Genomic DNA, 20174 nt, shown 5'->3' on the forward strand with positions numbered 1-20174 from the left:
GGAATAAGCTTAGGTGTCTGTAGTATGGTCATAGATATGTGCTCTTGCCAATTCCATTGCTGTCATTGTCAAGCCAAACATTTGGCATCACCATGAGTGACAGGGAATTGGCATGATGGCACAAACAGACTGGGACTCAGGCTAAGGTCTGCAACAGCGAGGAATGTGTGTGAGTGTGTGTGTGAGAGAGTGTGCGGAAGAGCATGTTGTGGAGAGAACAGAACAGTGGATGATATCTCTCCTCCTATCTGTTGCCATACTTTCTTGCACCTCAGGGGAAATATTTCAGACAAGGTAAATAATCTCTACTCCCCCCTCAGTCACATCAATTATTTATCTGACTAACCTAACCTCTACTATGTTAGACAAGATGGGAGAGAATATTAAAAAGCAGGTATCTTACATCACAAGTTAGAGCGTAGGGCCAGTAACCGAAAGGTCTCTGGTTCGAATCCCAAGGTGAAAAATCTTGAGCAAGGCACTTAACCTTAATTGCTCCTGTAAGTTGTTCTGGATAATAGCGTCTGCTAAATGACTCAAATGTAAATCACAGTCAGGATGGGAAGGAAGAAGATATGACCGTCTTATGGTAGTTGCAGACTGATAGTCAACTTCAAAAATGTTCTCAAAAGGGGGTCGGATCAAATAGGACTACACATTTCATTTCCCATGGTGCTTTGTGTAAATAAGTAAAGTATGTGTGTTTGGGGAGGGGATGTTAAGACTGCTTGTTGTAGTACAGTAGTACAGTACAAGACATGCCACCAGAGGTCTCTTCACAGTCCCCAAGTTCAGAACAGACTATGGGAGGTGCACAGTACTACATAGAACCATGACCTCATGGAACTCTATTCCACATCAAGTAACTCATGCAAGCAGTAAAATTTGATTTAGAAAACAGATAAGAATACATCTTATGGAACAGCGGGTCTGTGAAGCAACACAAACATAGGCACAAACACATGCATACACACACAATAACATACGCTCTATACACACAAGTACACGTGGATTTTGTATTGTAGATATGTGGTAGTAGAGTAGGGGCCTGAGGGCACACACTTAATGTGTTGTGAAATCTGTTGTGAATGTATTGTTATGTTTTTAAAATTGTTTAACTGCAGTAATTTTGCTGGATCCCATGAAGAGTAGCTGCTGCCTTGGCATTAGCTAATGGGGATCCATAATAAATACAAATACAAATACTGTACCACGTCCGTGTGTGGGCACCTCTCTGTGTGTCGTCTCCCCTCATCCATTCCTCACCTGTTCCTGGGTCCGTTGCCATTGCTGAGGCTGCCTCCTACCAGTGTCTGTCAGGGAGGGGAGGGCAGAGCAGAGCGGTTCAGCTGCTATCTAAGTCCTCTCCAGCTCCGGGGCATGGCCTGGCATGGGCACCACCTCAACACCCATAGCCACACATCACCCAGAGAACACCACCACCACCTCACAGCCCGGCCCAACGCAGCCAGGCCACTGGGGAAATAAGAACAGAAGACAACATCGTCAATACAACAATAACAACAGGCCACTATAGAGATGAACAGAGAATAAGTCAATAAAGGACAGGGTAATGTTCAAAAGGCACAACACGTAAGAAAATACAGTTAAACAGGAGGTAGAATACTATCTGAACTTGCTTGTTTAATGAACACAGGACAGAATCAACCTGGTTGAGTTCAGGTGGATGACAATGTACACGTTGAAGATATTAGTAAGCCTAATGTAATGAATAGAGATGATATGATTCATTGCTAGACCTACTTGGCAGAGAGACACATAAGATAATATCTAGACAATTCATTTCTATCTGAACTTTCGACAATGTTGTGCTCTACTGAACACAGCCAGGGCACACACACACACTTTACAATGACAGACAGGTGAGCGACTACACCTACATTGAACAATAGATAACCAAACCAGGTTATCCCAATCCTTTGGTGTGTTTGTGTGAATGTATGGACAATGGAGGTACAGTATATATAATATAAAACCACTTCTAATACTCTTCACCCTGTTTAACACCTTAAATATGCGACATTACCCATCTATCTAGCTAGCTAACTGATCGTTTTGTGAGCAGAACTCGTGAGCATCACATTCAAATGTGCTTTTATTTTTTATAATATATTATTTGTTGCAAACGGACTAAGTAGATATCTATCTATCTATCTATCTATACCCATACTGATGGGCGATCCATTGATCTCATCCATGATATCTTCTTCTTCTTCTTTGGTATATTGGCGATCGCATAATTTAATGTGCATCCCACCACCTACTGTGCTGGATGGAAATAGGATTCCCCAAAAACGGAACAAACTACCAAAAAACTACCAAACTACTAAAAAGAAATAAAATCATATAAATCAAACAACTTTTCTGTTAAAAACATTAAACAGATCTGATCCCTACACAGGCTCAAGGGGAACCTGGGAGTGCAGGTCTTCCAGCACCAGTACCCCTTGCAAGTCTTCGGATGTAAAATCCTTAAGTCCCAAAAACCTTTCTGCCGCAGCCACAATAATGTCCAGTTTCTTAGACTTCTTTGAGACTTGAGCCGTACAGATTATAACTGTGGCAATGAACACCACAAAATCCACCTTTTTAACACACAGGGTATCTTTTGACTGGCAGAAAACATTTACTACAGGCTTTGGTGCATCCACTACCATACAGTGGGGGAAAAAAGTATTTAGTCAGCCACCAATTGTGCAAGTTCTCCCACTTAAAAAGATGAGAGAGGCCTGTAATTTTCATCATAGGTACACGTCAACTATGACAGACAAAATGAGAAAGGAAAATCCAGAAAATCACATTGTAGGATTTTTTATGAATTTATTTGCAAATTATGGTGGAAAATAAGTATTTGGTCACCTACAAACAAGCAAGATTTCTGGCTCTCACAGACCTGTAACTTCTTCTTTAAGAGGCTCCTCTGTCCTCCACTCGTTACCTGTATTAATGGCACCTGTTTGAACTTGTTATCAGTATAAAAGACACCTGTCCACAACCTCAAACAGTCACACTCCAAACTCCACTATGGCCAAGACCAAAGAGCTGTCAAAGGACACCAGAAACAAAATTGTAGACCTGCACCAGGCTGGGAAGACTGAATCTGCAATAGGTAAGCAGCTTGGTTTGAAGAAATCAACTGTGGGAGCAATTATTAGGAAATGGAAGACAAACAAGACCACTGATAATCTCCCTCGATCTGGGGCTCCACGCAAGATCTCACCCCGTGCGGTCAAAATGATCCCAAGAACGGTGAGCAAAAATCCCAGAACCACACGGGGGGACCTAGTGAATGACCTGCAGAGAGCTGGGACCAAATTAACAAAGCCTACCATCAGTAACACACTACGCCGCCAGGGACTCAAATCCTGCAGTGCCAGACGTGTCCCCCTGCTTAAGCCAGTACATGTCCAGGCCCGTCTGAAGTTTGCTAGAGTGCATTTGGATGATCCAGAAGAGGATTGGGAGAATGTCATATGGTCAGATGAAACCAAAATATAACTTTTTGGTAAAAACTCAACTCGTCGTGTTTGGAGGACAAAGAATGCTGAGTTGCATCCAAAGAACACCATACCTACTGTGAAGCATGGGGGTGGAAACATCATGCTTTGGGGCTGTTTTTCTGCAAAGGGACCAGGACGACTGATCCGTGTAAAGGAAAGAATGAATTGGGCCATGTATCATGAGATTTTGAGTGAAAACCTCCTTCCATCAGCAAGGGCATTGAAGAGGAAACGTGGCTGGGTCTTTCAGCATGACAATGATCCCAAACACACCGCCCGGGCAACGAAGGAGTGGCTTCGTAAGAAGCATTTCAAGGTCCTGGAGTGGCCTAGCCAGTCTCCAGATCTCAACCCCATAGAAAATCTTTGGAGGGAGTTGAAAGTCCGGGTTGCCCAGCGACAGCCCAAAAACATCACTGCTCTAGAGGAGATCTGCATGGAGGAATGGGCCAAAATACCAGCAACAGTGTGTGAAAACCTTGTGAAGACTTACAGAAAATGTTTGACCTGTGTCATTGCCAACAAAAGGGTATATAACAAAGTATTGAGAAACTTTTGTTATTAACCAAATACTTACTTTCCACCATAATTAGCAAATATATTCATAAAAAATCCTACAATGTGATTTTCTGGAATTTTTTTCTAATTTTGTCTGTCATAGTTGACGTGTACCTATGATGAAAATTACAGGCCTCCCTCATCTTTTTAAGTGGGAGAACTTGCACAATTGGTGGCTGACTAAATACTTTTTTTTCCCCACTGTAGGCGTAGAGAGGCCCATTATCAGCAACCATCAGTCCTGTGTTCCAATGGCACGTTGTGTTTGCTAATCCAAGTTTATCATTTTAAAAGGCTAATTGATCATTAGAAAACCCTTTTGCAATTATGTTAGCACAGCTGAAAACTGTTGTGCTGATTAAAGAAGCAATAAAACTGGCCTTCTTGAGACTAGTTGAGTATCTGGAGCATCAGCAATTGTGGGTTCGATTACAGGCTCAAAATGGCCAGAAACAAATAACTTTCTTCTGAAACTCGTCAGTCTATTCTTGTTATGAGAAATGAAGGCTATTCCATGCGAGAAATTGCCAAGAAACTGAAGATCTCGTACAACGCTATGTACTACTCCCTTCACAGAATAGCGCAAACTGGCTCTAACCAGAATAGAAAGAGGAGTGGGAGGCCCGGGTGCACAACTGAGCAAGAGGACAAATACATTAGAGTGTCTAGTTTGAGAAACAGGCGCCTCACAGGTCCTCAACTGGCAGCTTCATTAAATAGTACCCGCAAAACATCAGTCTCAACATCAACAGTGAAGAGGCGACTCCGGGATGCTGACCTTCTAGGCAGAGTTGCAAAGAAAAAGCCATATCTCAGATTGATCTACAGTGGTCATGACCCATGGAGAACAGTTTCTAGTTTTGCCTATTTCAGGATCTGGACATTTCTGATGAGCCTATAAACTACATCAATAATTAGGTATGATATGAAAATTGAGCTCTGTCCACGGACCTATGAGCATATGACTTGTCCTTTGAAATTCTCCGGTGCGCAACCGAACGTTTAAGATCCGTCCGGTCTCTCCTGGACTGTGTCACCTTCAGTGACAGTCCCGGGGAAAAGTGCCTCACAGTTCAACAACCAAGTTGGCAATGCTATGGTTTACAATCTTTATTTATCAAAATATGCAGGCTAATATACCGTTACAATGCAGAGGCGCACAGCTGCTCGCCGGATAGTGGGTGTCAGATAAATTACTTCCAAGCTATTGAGCCCAGCCTTGAATGTCAGGGAAATGTTTCGTAGAAATATAGGCTACTTTGACTCCTATCAAATAGGACAAAAGTAGCCTATAGCCTATCCATAGTAAAAATGTATGATTGAGGACGGGTTTTATGCAGTATTCCATGGTGTCCATCTCTATACCAGTGATGTCGTTCAAGCGGTAATGCGTCCATATAGGCATATTGACAACTGAGCATCTGGCCCGCTCGAGGCTGGACTCAAATGCTACTTTGATTTAGGGCCTATACCCGCCACAGACGGGTTACATAGGCCTATAGGCTATGTCATCTTTGTATGGGCTAAATAATGTCAAGCTATTTTGTGACAATGTATTTTTTTTGCAAATTGCTATAGGCCTATACTTGAAACAAATTCATAGATCCAATTATTTACCGTCGGTAAACTATAGGACAGTGTGCCGCTATATGGTTTGATGCATCTTCGCGGGATTCAAGGCTTCCCCACTGATACACGATAATGCCTTGTTAAGTCGGAACAGCCTCAGCTCATATATTTAGGCCTATACTAAACTCCTATATGTCCGCTCATGATGACATTTATAATACTTATATGTGGAGGTGTTGCCTGAACAAAACGTGCGCGCTTTAAGGTTTCTTATAACAGATTTGTTTATCATCTCAGGCACTGCCTCTAATTGGCACTGAGCTGTTTTACCTGTATTCTGTCAGGTTCAGGATCCTGGACAGCGTTGATAAAAGACGCAGGGTGCTGAGACTTCTGGATGAGAGGCAACGGGCGAGACTATTAGGTTATAGAGTCTCTTTTATAGTAATTGAGATAGGCAGTGCTTGCCACTGTGTGTGCTATTGTTTTGGAGAGCTTGTCCCCTCGGCAGGTCTCGACAAGGAAGTATTGTCAGCAGACCTCCACCTGGCGTTTCTACATTGGCTGGTTACCTGCAGCATTAAAAGGCGGCTTTACGAAACAGAGGCGCCCAACTCTGGGGAGGAGAAACATGACCGCTGCTCTGAGCCCAGGACGAGAGATGGAAGGCTACAGGATACAACGCTCTCCAGCTCTGCAGTTGAGACATAGTCATTTCCGAACCTACCTACTAATACAGCGTGAGTTATTTAGGCTATGTCATTGTAGTATCTAGACAATTTATGACTTTGCTGACGTTTGCAAATGGTGTGTTAGAGGAAGTTGACTCAGCTTGAGGAAGCATCTGGAGAGCATTTCTATAGGGGCACCCTAAAACAGAGGAAGTCTGTTATGTGGCGTCCTGGGATTGGTCTGTAGGGGAAACCACCCATATCATGTCACAGATTATAAATACTATGGTTGGGACATAGGAGGGTGGTAACAACATATTAAAAGATTGGGCCGGTTGTTCTCCAGATGTCTGCAGAAGTCTGTAAATTGGCGCTGAAATCTTCAATGTAAATAAACTATTATAATCGAGGACAGTGTCAGCGGATTCCTTGTTCTCACAGCATAATTACCATAATTATTTAGGTACCACATCATCATTTTGACTCGTATACGCGACTTTTCGCTGTCCCTCCAGCCGCCGCATTGCCTGCTAGCCTATTGTCGAGGATGTCGACCTACGAACAGGCTGCCTCTCCAACACCCAGACACAGATCTTCACCTCGAATCTCAGAATTCCACTACAATCCGTGACAACAGCCTTGCAGACAACGCTCTCTAGCCCTGCTAAAAGGGACGATGTTCCAATTAGGCCTACGTCAAACTTTGGCGTGAGTGAGTTTATGTAGCGGGACAGATGCACAGTGTCTAGGTCTACAGATTGACCGACACTACTGGTAGGTTATAGAGACGGACACCATGGAATACTGCATAAACCACGTCCTCAATTATAGGCTATAGGCTACCGTAGGCCTATTAATTTGTAGCTTAATCGAATCGTAGGCTATTGTCCAATCTATTAAACATTTCCCTCACAATAGGCTACTGCAAAAATACCATAATTTGTGAAATCGTTGGGAAGTAATTTATCCTAATAGGCTATCTGGCCCCATCTGCGTCACAGATGCGGGACTATAGCAAAATCGCTGGAAATCCCGGAAGCTAGGAATTCTAGAAAACCGCTGCTGGTCGTCAGTGAAAGAGCAGCTCAGAGAGATGCAGAGTAAAGTCGGTTTTAAGTTGATCGATATCCACTTGTAGGCATAGGCAACTTTTATCCATCTCATATGGCGAGCCACGGCATACTAGCCTACATAATTGGACAAATAAACATTGTAAACCATAGCCTGTCCTACTTCATTGCCAATTTGGTTTTCGAAGTGTGAGGCACTTTTCCCCGGGACTGTGGAGAACACTGAACGTGACAGTCCAAGAGAGACCGACAGATCAGGGCCTAGTTTCCCACTTGCGATGTAACTTCAAGGGGCAATCAGCAGTTACTACATCAATTGTTGGGGACTTATAAATGAATGATATGTACCCATTGATTCTTGAAGAATATAACTTATAAATGCATCATGAGCTTAGTTCAACTGTCATACCCCATCAGAACCGAAAATATAAGCTTGTTTTACTCCAACGTTTGTAAACAATTTTTTTTTTACAAACACATATAGCCTCAAAACATGGTTAAAACCAAATGTTTTATATAATGGATGGTCCTGGCATCCATAGCTCTGTTTATTAATTTGAGAGTGATATCATTTATCCAGCCCCATCCCTCAGCTTTTTACCGAACATGGGGTGGGGAGCCCGCTTTGTTATTGTTGCTACTGCTGATTGCCGCTTTAAGCATTTTATGGTCGTACCAGATGCATCGTTATTTATGATTAAACTTTTTAAGTGTTTCCCAAACAAGCATGTTGAGTGAACCTGTAAGAGCGTTGTCGTTTGGGCCATGTTCGTTTTTTCACGATTCCGTTGGGGGAGCTGTCCAGTTCCCTGGTGCTGAAATCGATGCAGCCTGCGTCATAACCAAACACCATTAAAAGCCAATTTATGCTTGATCCGAATATGTGGTCGGATGGGCCTTATGGATGGTGTGACGCAATCGCGGAGCCTCTGGAGGCATGCAGAGGCCAAATTGAGCTCTGCACCACATCGCCGTGCGCCGCCCAAATTTTCCAACAATGTGGATACTCAGTATAGCTCCCCATTAACATGATTTGTTGACGGTAGGTAGGAGCGGGAGGTCCTGTATAAACACAAACTCACTTCCTTGACAACTTCCTTCACAACAGCTCTGCTCTGCCACTGCAGATCCTTTAATAGCCCACGTTTTATGTGAAATGTAGGCTAGGCCTATACATTTCGCTGACAAATTTTTATGAATGAAAATAAATAACACCATAATCTACAAACTAACCATTTTCGTCATGTAATGTTGATTTGATTTCAAGATTTGAACCCCGGTTGTCTTCTTTCCTCCACAGTGATTTAGCACACTGCACGACAATGTTTTGATTTCTGTGTTATGTCCTGATCTCTGTTTTTTTGTTTTGTTTTACTGTATAATGTGTTTCTGTTTTGTATATAATGTTTCCATGTCTAGATGTTTTAGGGATTACAGATGGAAATTAGCTATTAGCTAAATCTGTTGCGACACATGTTTTCTCAGTGCTCTGAGACGTAGCCTTTGTTTCTGTTGTGCATTGTCCCTGACAAATAAATTAATAAAATATATATCTGTCTCAGATATTAGCCCACAGCTATATACAGTAGCCTACCTGACCCTCCACTGCACACATTTTGTTTTTTCATAAAAATTAAAACAAATCTGAGGACGTGTCCATCCCCAAGGACCTGGAGAAAACTCCCCACTGCATAAAAGCACAAGGCTGTTAGAAGCTGCAACGCAGCGCAAAGTTGCAGAGGGTTGGTCCGCTGATTGAGCGAGACAAGGTCGAGCAGTCTGAGTAGCTCCTCTCGTGGCCGGGGCCGCCGGTTATGTTACAGAGCAACAATCTGCTGAATAGCAGCCATATGCTATACAGTGAGGAGAACAAGTATTTGATACACTGCCGATTTTGCAGGTTTTCCTACTTACAAAGCATGTAGAGGTCTGTAATTTTTATCATAGGTACACTTCAACTGTGAGAGTCGGAATCTAAAACAAAAATCCAGAAAATCACATTGTATGATTTTAAAGTAATTAATTAGCATTTTATTGCATGACATAAGTATTTGACCACCTACCAACCAGTAAGAATTCCGGCTCTCACAGACCTGTTAGTTTTTCTTTAAGAAGCCCTCCTGTTCTCCACTCATTACCTGTATTAACTGCACCTGTTTGAACTCGTTACCTGTATAAAAGACACCTGTCCACACACTCAATCAAACAGACTCCAACCTCTCCACAATGGCCAAGACCAGAGAGCTGTGTAAGGACATCAGGGATAAAAATGTAGACATGCACAAGGCTGGGATGGGCTACAGGACAATAGGCAAGCAGCTTGGTGAGAAGGCAACAATTGTTGGCGCAATTATTAGAAAATGGAAGAAGTTCAAGATGACGGTCAATCACCCTCGGTCTGGGGCTCCATGCAAGATCTCACCTCGTGGGGCATCAATGATCATGAGGAAGGTGAGGGATCAGCCCAGAACTACACGGCAGGACCTGGTCAATGACCTGAAGAGAGCTGGGACCACAGTCTCAAAGAAAACCATTAGTAACACACTACGCCATCATGGATTAAAATCCTGCAGCGCACGCAAGGTCCCCCTGCTCAAGCCAGCACATGTCCAGGCCCGTCTGAAGTTTGCCAATGACCATCTGGATGATCCAGAGGAGGAATGGGAGAAGGTCATGTGGTCTGATAGAGCTTTTTGGTCTAAACTCCACTCGCCGTGTTTGGAGGAAGAAGAAGGATGAGTACAACCCCAAGAACACCATCCCAACCGTGAAGCATGGAGGTGGAAACATCATTCTTTGGGGATGCTTTTCTGCAAAGGGGACAGGACGACTACACCGTATTGAGGGGAGGATGGATGGGGCCATGTATCGCGAGATCTTGGCCAACAACCTCCTTCCCTCAGTAAGAGCATTGAAGATGGGTCGTGGCTGGGTCTTCCAGCATGACAACGACCCGAAACACACAGCCAGGGCAACTAAGGAGTGGCTCCGTAAGAAGCATCTCAAGGTCCTGGAGTGGCCTAGCCAGTCTCCAGACCTGAACCCAATAGAAAATCTTTGGAGGGAGCTGAAAGTCCGTATTGCCCAGCGACAGCCCCGAAACCTGAAGGATGTGGAGAAGGTCTGTATGGAGGAGTGGGCCAAAATCCCTGCTGCAGTGAGTGCAAACCTGGTCAAGACCTACAGGAAACGTATGATCTCTGTAATTGCAAACAAAGGTTTCTGTACCAAATATTAAGTTCTGGTTTTCTGATGTATCAAATACTTATGTCATGCAATAAAATGCAAATTAATTACTTAAAAATCATTCAATGTGATTTTCTGGATTTTTGTTTCAGATTCCGTCTCTCACAGTTGAAGTGTACCTATGATAAAAATGACAGACCTCTACATGCTTTGTAAGTAGGAAAACCTGCAAAATCGGCAGTGTATCAAATACTTGTTCTCCCCACTGTATTATTGTTGTTCTGCTGACATCGGACAATGGCTTGGCGTTTCTGGTGATCCAGGTGTTTCCAATTTGTACCGGATAAGATTCAGCTTGAATCTTATTGAATCTTATCCGGTACAAAATATATATATATATATTTTACAAATACATATTTAAAATATTACATTTGGTCCTATACATTACCCAAATGAAACATGTATCATTGTATGATCATGCCCATTTACACAAAACTCTTATAAATGGGTTTAGAATTATATATTGTGAGGTAAGGCAGAAAATAAGCCCAATGGTGCACTTTGGCTGCTCTATGAGTGGTCTGTATCAGTCGTAGATGTGCAAGGGTTTCAAGAGCCACGTTAATAACGATCCTATGGTTCTAATGATGAACCAAAATGTTTTTGGGAAACCGGGCCCTGGTCTTTACCCACGGTTGCGAATCAGAGAGTTTCAAAGGACGTGTCATATGATATAGGTCCGTGGACAGAGCTCTTAAAAAAAAAATATCATACCTTATTATTGATGTACCTTATAGGCTCATCACAAACGGCCAGATCCTTGTTACAGAAGGGGGTCGCAGTTCCGGAGCGACCCACTAGGTGTCATCCTCCAACAACCTTAGGCACCTCCTCACTCACAGTCTGGACGAATCATTACCCTATTGGTGTCACCTGTGTCTGTATGCCCTCACTTCCCTTGCTCTGTTTTTCTCTGCTAGTTTCTCGATGCCAAACAGTACCAATCAGTGTCTGATCGTGAGACGTATGTTCAGGTACTTGAGAAGTGTTCTCCCTGTTTCATTGTTGTTTTCAGTAGTATTTTGTATGTTTGCTGTCAGCCTGTTTTTGGAGACCAATTTGCTCTTCTATTTTATCGCGACAAGTCCGTTATTTTGTATCCTGGTTTTGGGACCACCAGTAAAGATCCTGGTTTCACCATCTCTGCCTACTGTCTATCTACACCGCTCCTGGGTCACACCAACCCTTACAGATCCTGACATAGGCAAAACTAAAAACTGTTCTCCATTGGTCATGACCACTGTATAGATCATTGGTCATGATGCGGGAATTTCACCGGACTGACTGCCCATGTGGTTAAGGCTGACTCTCCAAGTGGTTATTTTGTCTATTCTCATAGGCACTGAAGCTTGTCGTGATCGGTGGCATGTTATAGAGCAGGGGTACTTAACTCTTAACCTACGAGGTCCGGAGCCTGCTGGTTTTCTGTTCTACCTGATAATTGATTGCACACACCTGGTGTCTCAGGTCTAAATCAGTCCCTCATTACAGCGGAACAATGAAAAAATGCAGTGGAACTGGCTTCGAGGTCCAGAGTTGAGTTTGAGGGTTATAGAGCCTATCCACAATTATGTAGGCTACAGGTTAGTCGTTAAGGTTGTAAAAGTGACTGTCTCACTGACCTAGACCAATTTGGACTCAGGACTGGTCACATGACCCACTACAGTGGACTGTCAATCATCAAATCATTGGAATGATACTTTAATTTTTTTAATAAATAACATTTATCTGTTTATTCGATTACATATGCAGGTCAAAAACATGAAGAAAGACCCATTTATTGTTTTCTGTGTTGTCAAGATACCATGATTATTCATTGACCAAAACATATAGTGCACGGGTCGAACCAGAACCGTTAATTAAAATCACAACATTTGAATAATCAAATAATTATTCAGTTTCTCGTTATTTAATATTTCCTTTAGACAATAAAAACAAAACCGTATATGTGTTTAATTTCAGATTCAAATAAAATAAAGGAGGAATGACCTTTTCTACTCGTTTTTTATCTTGTCATCTGAATGGAAATATGAATTGGACAAAAATTAGACGGACCCATTAGCTCAAATCTACGTTATGCCTTTAGATTTCGAGAAAATTAACAACTAAGGAATCATTTTTCGATTCTCATTGACTTCTCATTCAAACCCCGGCCTGGTCTGCTTGGTCTGTTTCGCAAGCGTTCCCGGAACTCTCGCGATGTTGCGCCTCTGGGTTTACAAACTGTGTTACGATGGGTATAGAAACTAGTGAAAAAGGAAGAAACGAAAGTGAAAATATTATTCGAATCCGAATGCAAGATAGTGGTGGCTCTCGTCATTTAGTTCATCATAAAACGAATCTTTGTTACCTTGAAACATTTTGTATAGGCCTACATCATTATATTGTGTGCCGCTCCGCAATTAGTGGGCTTCTAATGATAATAGGAACAGGGCTGCGAGCAGCACTAAAATTGTCTACTAAATTGAGACGACACGTCTAGGATGTTTCCAGGGATTGAACGCTTTAGGCACAAATGCACTTTATTACTGGTTCCAGTTCTCGCCTACATGGGCCTACGCTGGAAGTTGTTCATACCAAATTGTTGGGTTTGGCTGAAACGCCTCTGGAGATTAATCATGCCAAGTGATCCTAGTCCAGATTCCCTTCCCAGAGGTGAAGTGGAGAGTCCAGAATCTATTTTAAGTGTTAAAGTGGAGGTTCCGGTTCTCAGGTCATTTGATGTTGAAGACACCGATGAGTACTACTGCATGTACGACTCGACATGGGAGGATCATCCAAACGAAGAAACAAGCGAAAGAAGGACCCAACATGTACGTATGCACTGTGCAGGCCCTTGGGCCCTGATAATGTTTTTTGTGAGGTCTCTCAGCAGATGAGTTTCATAATACTGTAGCCCAGGGGTTCTTCAATTCCGGTCCTGAAGGGCCGAAACACCTCTGTTTTTCATCCTCTCCTTCTAAATCAGGGGCTAATTCAGACCTGGGACACCAGGTGAGTGCAATTAACTACCAGGTAGAAATAAAAAACAGAAGTGTTTCGGCCCTCCATGACCGGAATTGAAGAACCCTGCTGTAGCCTATCATCAAAAGTATCTTATCGGCACCATAAAATACAACTGGCATATTTAATTTAAATTCAAAACAAAATTCCCCAATGTAAAATAATGTTAACAGAATGTTGATAACTCAATCTTTCAGAATGTTCAGATAAAAATCTATTATATAAAATGCTTCAATGGCTCATACATGTGCTCGCTCATACAGCGTATTCAGAAAGTATTCACACCCCTTGTCTTTTTCCACATTTTGTTGTGTTACAGCCTGAAGTTAAAATAGATTAAATGTAGATTTTGTGTCACTGGGCTACACACAATACCACATAATGTCAAAGTGGAATTATGTTTTTAGACAGTTTTACAAATTAATGAAAAATGAAAAGCTGAAATGTCTTGTCATTAAGTATTCAATCCCTTTGTTATACCAAGCCTAAATAAATTCAGGAGTAAACATTTGCTTAAAAAGTTACAAATTGCATGGTGTTTAACATGATTTTTGAATGACTAGTTCATCTCTGTATCCCACACATACAATTACCTGTAAAGTCCCTCAGTCGAGCAGTGAATTTCAAACACAGATTGGACCAAAACAACCAGGGAGGTTTTCCAATGCCTTGCAAAGAGGGGCACATATTGGTAGATGGGTAAAAAAAGTGAAATAATAACAGATATTGAAAATCCCTTTGAGCATGGTGAAGTTATTAATTACACTTTGGATGGTGTATCAATACACCCAGCCACTACAAAGATACGGGCATCCTTCCTAACTCAGTTTCTGGAGAGGAAGGAAACTGCTCAGGGATTTCACACTGAGGCCAATGGTGAATTTAAAACAGTTACAGAGTTTAATGGGTGTGAAAGAAGAAAATTGAGGATGGATCAACATTGCAGTTACTCCACAAAACTAACCTAAATGACACATAGTGAAAAGAAGGAAACCTGTACAGAATAAAAATATTCCAAAATATGCATCCTGTTTGCATGAAAGTAAAGCTGGGAAAAAAAATGTGGCAAAGAAATTAACTAAGTTTTGAAAACAAAGCTTTATGTTTGGGGCAAATCCAACACATCACTGAGTACCACTCTTCATATTTTCAAGCATGGTGGTGGCTGCATCATGTTATGGGTATGCTTGTCATCGGCAAGGACTAGGGAGTTTTTATTTTGGATGAAAAGAAACGGAATAGAGCTAAGCACAGGCAAAATCCTAGAGGAAAACCTGGTTCACTCTGCTTTCCAACAGACATTGGGAGACAAATTAATCTTTCAGCAGGACAATAACCTAAAACACAAGGCCAACTATACACTGGAGTTGCTTACCAAGACGACATTGAATGTTCCTGAGTGACCTAGTTACAGTTTTGACTTATATCGTCTTGAAAATCTTTAAAGAACAATGTCCAAATATTGATCAATCCAGGTGTGCAAAGCTCTTGGAGACTTACCCAGAAAGACACAGCTGTAATTGCTGCCAAAGGAGATTCTAACATGTATTGACTCAGGGGTGTGAATACTTATGTAAATGAGATACAGTGCCTTGCAAAATTATTAATCCCCCTTGGCGTTTTTCCTATTTTGTTGCATTACAACCTGTAATTTAAATTGATTTTTATTTGGATTTCATGTTATGGTCATACACAAAATAGTCCAAATTGGTGAAGTGAAATTCAAAAAATTACTTGTTTCAAAAAATTCAAAAAAATAAATAACGGAAAAGTGGTGCGTGCATATGTATTCACCCCCTTTGCTATGAAGCCCCTAAATAAGATCTGGTGCAACCAATCAGAAGTCACATAATTAGTTAAATAAAGTCCACCTGTGTGCAATCTGTGTCACATGATCTGTCACATGATCTCAGTGTATATATACACCTGTTCTGAAAGGCCCCAGAGTCTGCAACACCACTAAGCAAGGGGCACCACCAAGCAAGCGGCACCATGAAGACCAAGGAGCTCTCCAACAGGTCAGGGACAAAGTTGTGGAGAAGTACAGATCAGGGTTGGGTTATAAAAAAATATCCAAAACTTTGAACGTCCCACGGAGCACCATTAAATCCCAGTGGCTAGATGTGCCAAGCTTATAGAGACATACCCCAAGAGACTTGCAGCTGTAATTGCTGGCTGTGGCTCTATGTCTTATTTCTTGTTTCACAATAAAAAAATATTTTGGATCTTCAAAGTGGTATGCATGTTGTGTAAATCAAATGATACAAACCCCCCAAAAATCAATTTTAATTTGAGGTTGTAAGGCAACAAAATAGGAAAAATGCCAAGGGGGGTGAATAGTTTCACAAGCCACTGTATGTCTGTATTTCATTTTCAATAAATTAGCAAACATTTGTAAAAACATGTTTTTACTTTGTCATTATGGGGTATTGTGTGTAGATAGGTGGAAAAAAATAAATGTAAACCATTTTGAATTCACGCTGTAACACAACAGAATGTGGAATTAGTCAAGGGGTATGAATACTTTCTGAAGGCACTGTATATGCCCACATCTGCAGAGAATTTTCAGACCTATGAATTACTACTGTCCTTTGTACCACATGCTCACTGTTGTATTTCCTCAGGAGCGGGTACACCAGTTGGTCACAACATGTAAATGCTATGTTCTTATACTTTATGTACTGATACATTGAGAGACAGTGTTTTGGGACAACCTTTCTAAATATTTATTTAACCATTATTGCAGTTGTACAACATTGGGTCTCATATTGATGAGTAGTGTAAAGCTATTGCTCACCATTCAAAGCTTTAGTCAGGGGTTTAAGAATACTGATGTTTTTATTATGTCTGTGTATGTTATCTAATAACTTCCAGATACATAAAATGGATATGACTAAAAAAGTCTGCTAGGCCCGTCAGTAGCCAAGATGAATATTAGCCGGCCTATTCAGCTAGTAAAAGTTTCCCTCCAAGTTTGTTTTACTTTACATAGCTCAGACATGGGCCTATCAGTATTGTTCAGGTCAGGTGTTTCCAGTATCTGCCATTTTGTGAACTCATGGAGTGAATGTGTTTTCAGTCAAAGAAGTTTAAGAGATTCAGAAGTGCAGCAAGGGATATGCAAAAGTACAGGCGTGATTATCCAGTAAGTCATTATTCTCTTCACACAATATTACACACTTTATGCTATAAAATATATCCACCTCAATCATAGTATGTTACTGCTGCTGACAATCAATCAGTCAATAGCTTGTACATAGTCTTTAGCACTATGTTCTTGTTTCCACAGGAGCAAAGATCAAACTTGTACTTTGGCGGGCAACAACAAGTAAGCAAGTCCTCATCCCTTTATGTAATACATGGAGAAACATGATGATTTTACTGGCCAATTCCTCTGTAATTATTGTACTGTTTTGATACAGCTCTCTCAAATATCCCCATTTCTGAATTTGCATTGCTTTCCCCCAGGATGATATGCCTAATTTACAGTTCTACCGTGGACACATACCCTCCTCCCCTGATGGTAATCTATTTACTGTTTTTTTCAGCGCAGTTTTGATTTGACAAGACTTGGACATTTTTAACTGTAACCTTTGCTCTGATTAGGTGTCTTCATTGAGGACTTTCACAATAAATGGCACAGGAAATATTCAAAACTGGAAGAAGTTCACTCATACATCCAATGGTCAGTTTCCTTTACATTTATACGTTTATTTTAATTTTTTATAATTAGGTGTTATAATACCATTGTTTAAAATGTTTGTTTAATACACAAACATTTTATTTAGGTTGTTCCCTCTTCAAGAACCAGGAATGAATTATCAAGCCAAGGAACTCACCAAGAAGGAAATTAAGGTACATCTAGTAGTTTCTTTGAGCAAGGAAAGTGTTCTCTGCATACTGCATTTGCATATTTACATTTACATTTTAGTCATTTAGCAGACGCTCTTATCGAGAGCGACTTACAGTTAGTGAATACATATTTTTTTATACTGGCCCCCCGTGGGAATTGAACCCACAACCCTGGCGTTGCAAACGCCATGCTCTATCAACTGAGCTACATCCCTGCCGGCCATTCCCTCCCCTACCCTGGGCCAATTGTGCGCCGCCCGGTCGCGGCCGGCTGCGACAGAGCCTGGATTCGAACCAGGATCTCTAGTGGCACAGTTAGCACTGCGATGCAGTGCCTTAGACCACTGCGCCACATACAGTATCTGGAAATGAATGAAAATATGTGTTCATAATTGTTCTGAATGACAATCTGCTTCCTCCTCAGGCTTTCCTTGAAGATGGCACAGCAAAGCAGAGGCTGGTCACGTCCTACAAGCTCATGCTGGACTTCTACGGCATAGAGCTGTCAAATGACATAACAGGGGAAGTGAAACGTGCAAACAACTGGCGTGAGAGATTTGACAACCTGGAAAGGTTAGCAATTTCTTCATTTGGTCATTTAACAGTTATTATTTTATAGTGATTGCAATACATAATAGCTAAGATTTCAGTTTTCAAATTAAACTTCTGAGAATAACAGTGCTTTTGAGGTTAACAGTACCCTTGTGTTTTTGGTCCTGGCAGAAACACACACAACAACCTGCGCATCACCCGCATCCTGAAGTGCCTGGGCACTCTGGGGTTCCCCCACTACCAGGCCCCACTGGTCCGCTTCTTCCTAGAGCAGACTCTTGTCAAAGGCAAGCTGTACAATGTGAAGGAAAGTGCGCTCAACTACTTCATATTCGCTGTCATTGATAAGCAAAAGCGCAGGAATTTAGTTAAGTATGCCTACGCGCACTATGAGCCGAAACATGAGTTTGTGTGGTGCCCCAAGACGATCCAGAGTATATTTAGTGAAGAGACATTCCCAGATGATAAAAACCCAATTGATCTGAAACTGGTTGCCATTGATGACAACACTGCCAGTTATCAGTCTGTCTCTCACGACGTTAACAAGGATAAGCCAATGGATTGGAGTGGAATGGCAGGAGAGGTTAGTGACTTAATGCGATTGGGGTTGCCAAACGATGCACGTTTGACTCAGAGAAACAAAGGGACCAGTCAGGGCTCAAAGACTACTGGTGGAAGGAATCAAAACACCAATGCTGATTCATCCCATGAGGATCTACCAATGAGGCAAAACGATACTGCTCAATCCAGTTATGGAGCTTCTGAAAGTGGTAGCTCTATAACTACGCCCTACCCTAGTCAGCACCCCACCACTGATTCTCCGAAGCGATCAGATTGTCGACCTAGCAGTGAAGATTCAGAGAGAATTACTGATGATCAGAGAAAGAGAGCTGCAGATAAGCCAACAGAGCATAAACTTCACAAACGTAGCAGAGTTTCAGAGGGAAAGACTAATACTGATCATGATGTAACAAAAAACAAGGTTGCTGCGGATAAGCGAGCAGAGAGTGAACCAAGCAGTATTGTTTTGGAAGGAAAGACTAATGCCAATGATCATAAGAGCGTGGTAGCTACAGATAAGAAAGCAGAGATTGAACAAAGCAGTATTGTTTTGGAAGGAAAGACTAATGCCAATGATCATAAGAGTGTGGTAGCTACAGATAAGAAAGCAGAGAGTGAACCAAGCAGTATTGTTTTGGAAGGAAAGACTAATGCCAATGATCATAAGAGCGTGGTAGCTACAGATAAGAAAGCAGAGATTGAACCAAGCAGTATTGTTTTGGAAGGAAAGACTAATGCCAATGATCATAAGAGTGTGGTAGCTACAGATAAGAAAGCAGAGAGTGAACCAAGCAGTATTGTTTTGGAAGGAAAGACTAATGCCAATGATCATAAGAGTGTGGTAGCTACAGATAAGAAAGCAGAGAGTGAACCAAGCAGTATTGTTTTGGAAGGAAAGACTAATGCCAATGATCATAAGAGTGTGGTAGCTACAGATAAGAAAGCAGAGAGTGGCAGTGGCGCTATGGTGGGAAAGACTAACACTGCTGCTGGCAAAAATAATGGAGCTGCAGAGAGTGAACCAATCAATGATGTTTCAGAGGGAATGACTAACGCCAATGGTCATGAGAGTACAGATGCGCAACCAGAGAGGGACAGTGGAGTTTGAGGGAAACACTGACAGCAAATATGATGGTGATGGGGAGAATAAGGGAGCTGCAGGTAACCATTTAGAAAACGAACCATGCACTAAAGTTTCAGAGGGCAATATTAGCACATTCAGTGATAGTTCATCGAATAAGAAACCTACTGAAGAGGGGCTGAAGAGGTACTGCCGAGCCCAGCAAAGGAAAATTAAGATACCACATTGAGTGTTTGAAGCAATAGTGAAGATTGATTAGAGTATTCAGCCATGTCCTGCACTAATAAAGGAACATTTTAAGTATGCCATGTATTCTTATAATTTCCATTCATATGAACACATTTTAAAGTTAATCAATTTATTACATCTGATTTCTAATCACATGTATAATATATCAGTGGGTTGTTATCCACATTTTTCAAAACAATACAAATGTTATACTATTAATTACTGTTTTCAAACCCACAATGATTTTAATATTAGTGATTTA

The 20174-nt window shown here is 41.5% G+C and overlaps 1 protein-coding gene across 1 annotated transcript; it reads left to right on the forward strand.

The window, feature by feature from the left end:
- Positions 1-12906: 12906 nt before the first annotated feature.
- Positions 12907-19711, forward strand: LOC311133960 (uncharacterized protein; the record flags this gene model as incomplete). Its single annotated transcript, XM_084167589.1, has 8 exons — positions 12907-13448; positions 16718-16783; positions 16928-16966; positions 17107-17161; positions 17245-17323; positions 17427-17493; positions 17915-18063; positions 18214-19711. Exons 1-8 carry the CDS (start codon positions 13119-13121, stop codon positions 19709-19711), a joined length of 2283 nt encoding a protein of 760 aa, XP_084023715.1. The 5' UTR covers positions 12907-13118.
- Positions 19712-20174: the final 463 nt, after the last annotated feature.

This window comes from Coregonus lavaretus (genome assembly GCF_964263955.1).
Source record: "Coregonus lavaretus genome assembly, chromosome: 8".
Classification (NCBI taxonomy): Eukaryota; Metazoa; Chordata; class Actinopteri; order Salmoniformes; family Salmonidae; genus Coregonus; species Coregonus lavaretus.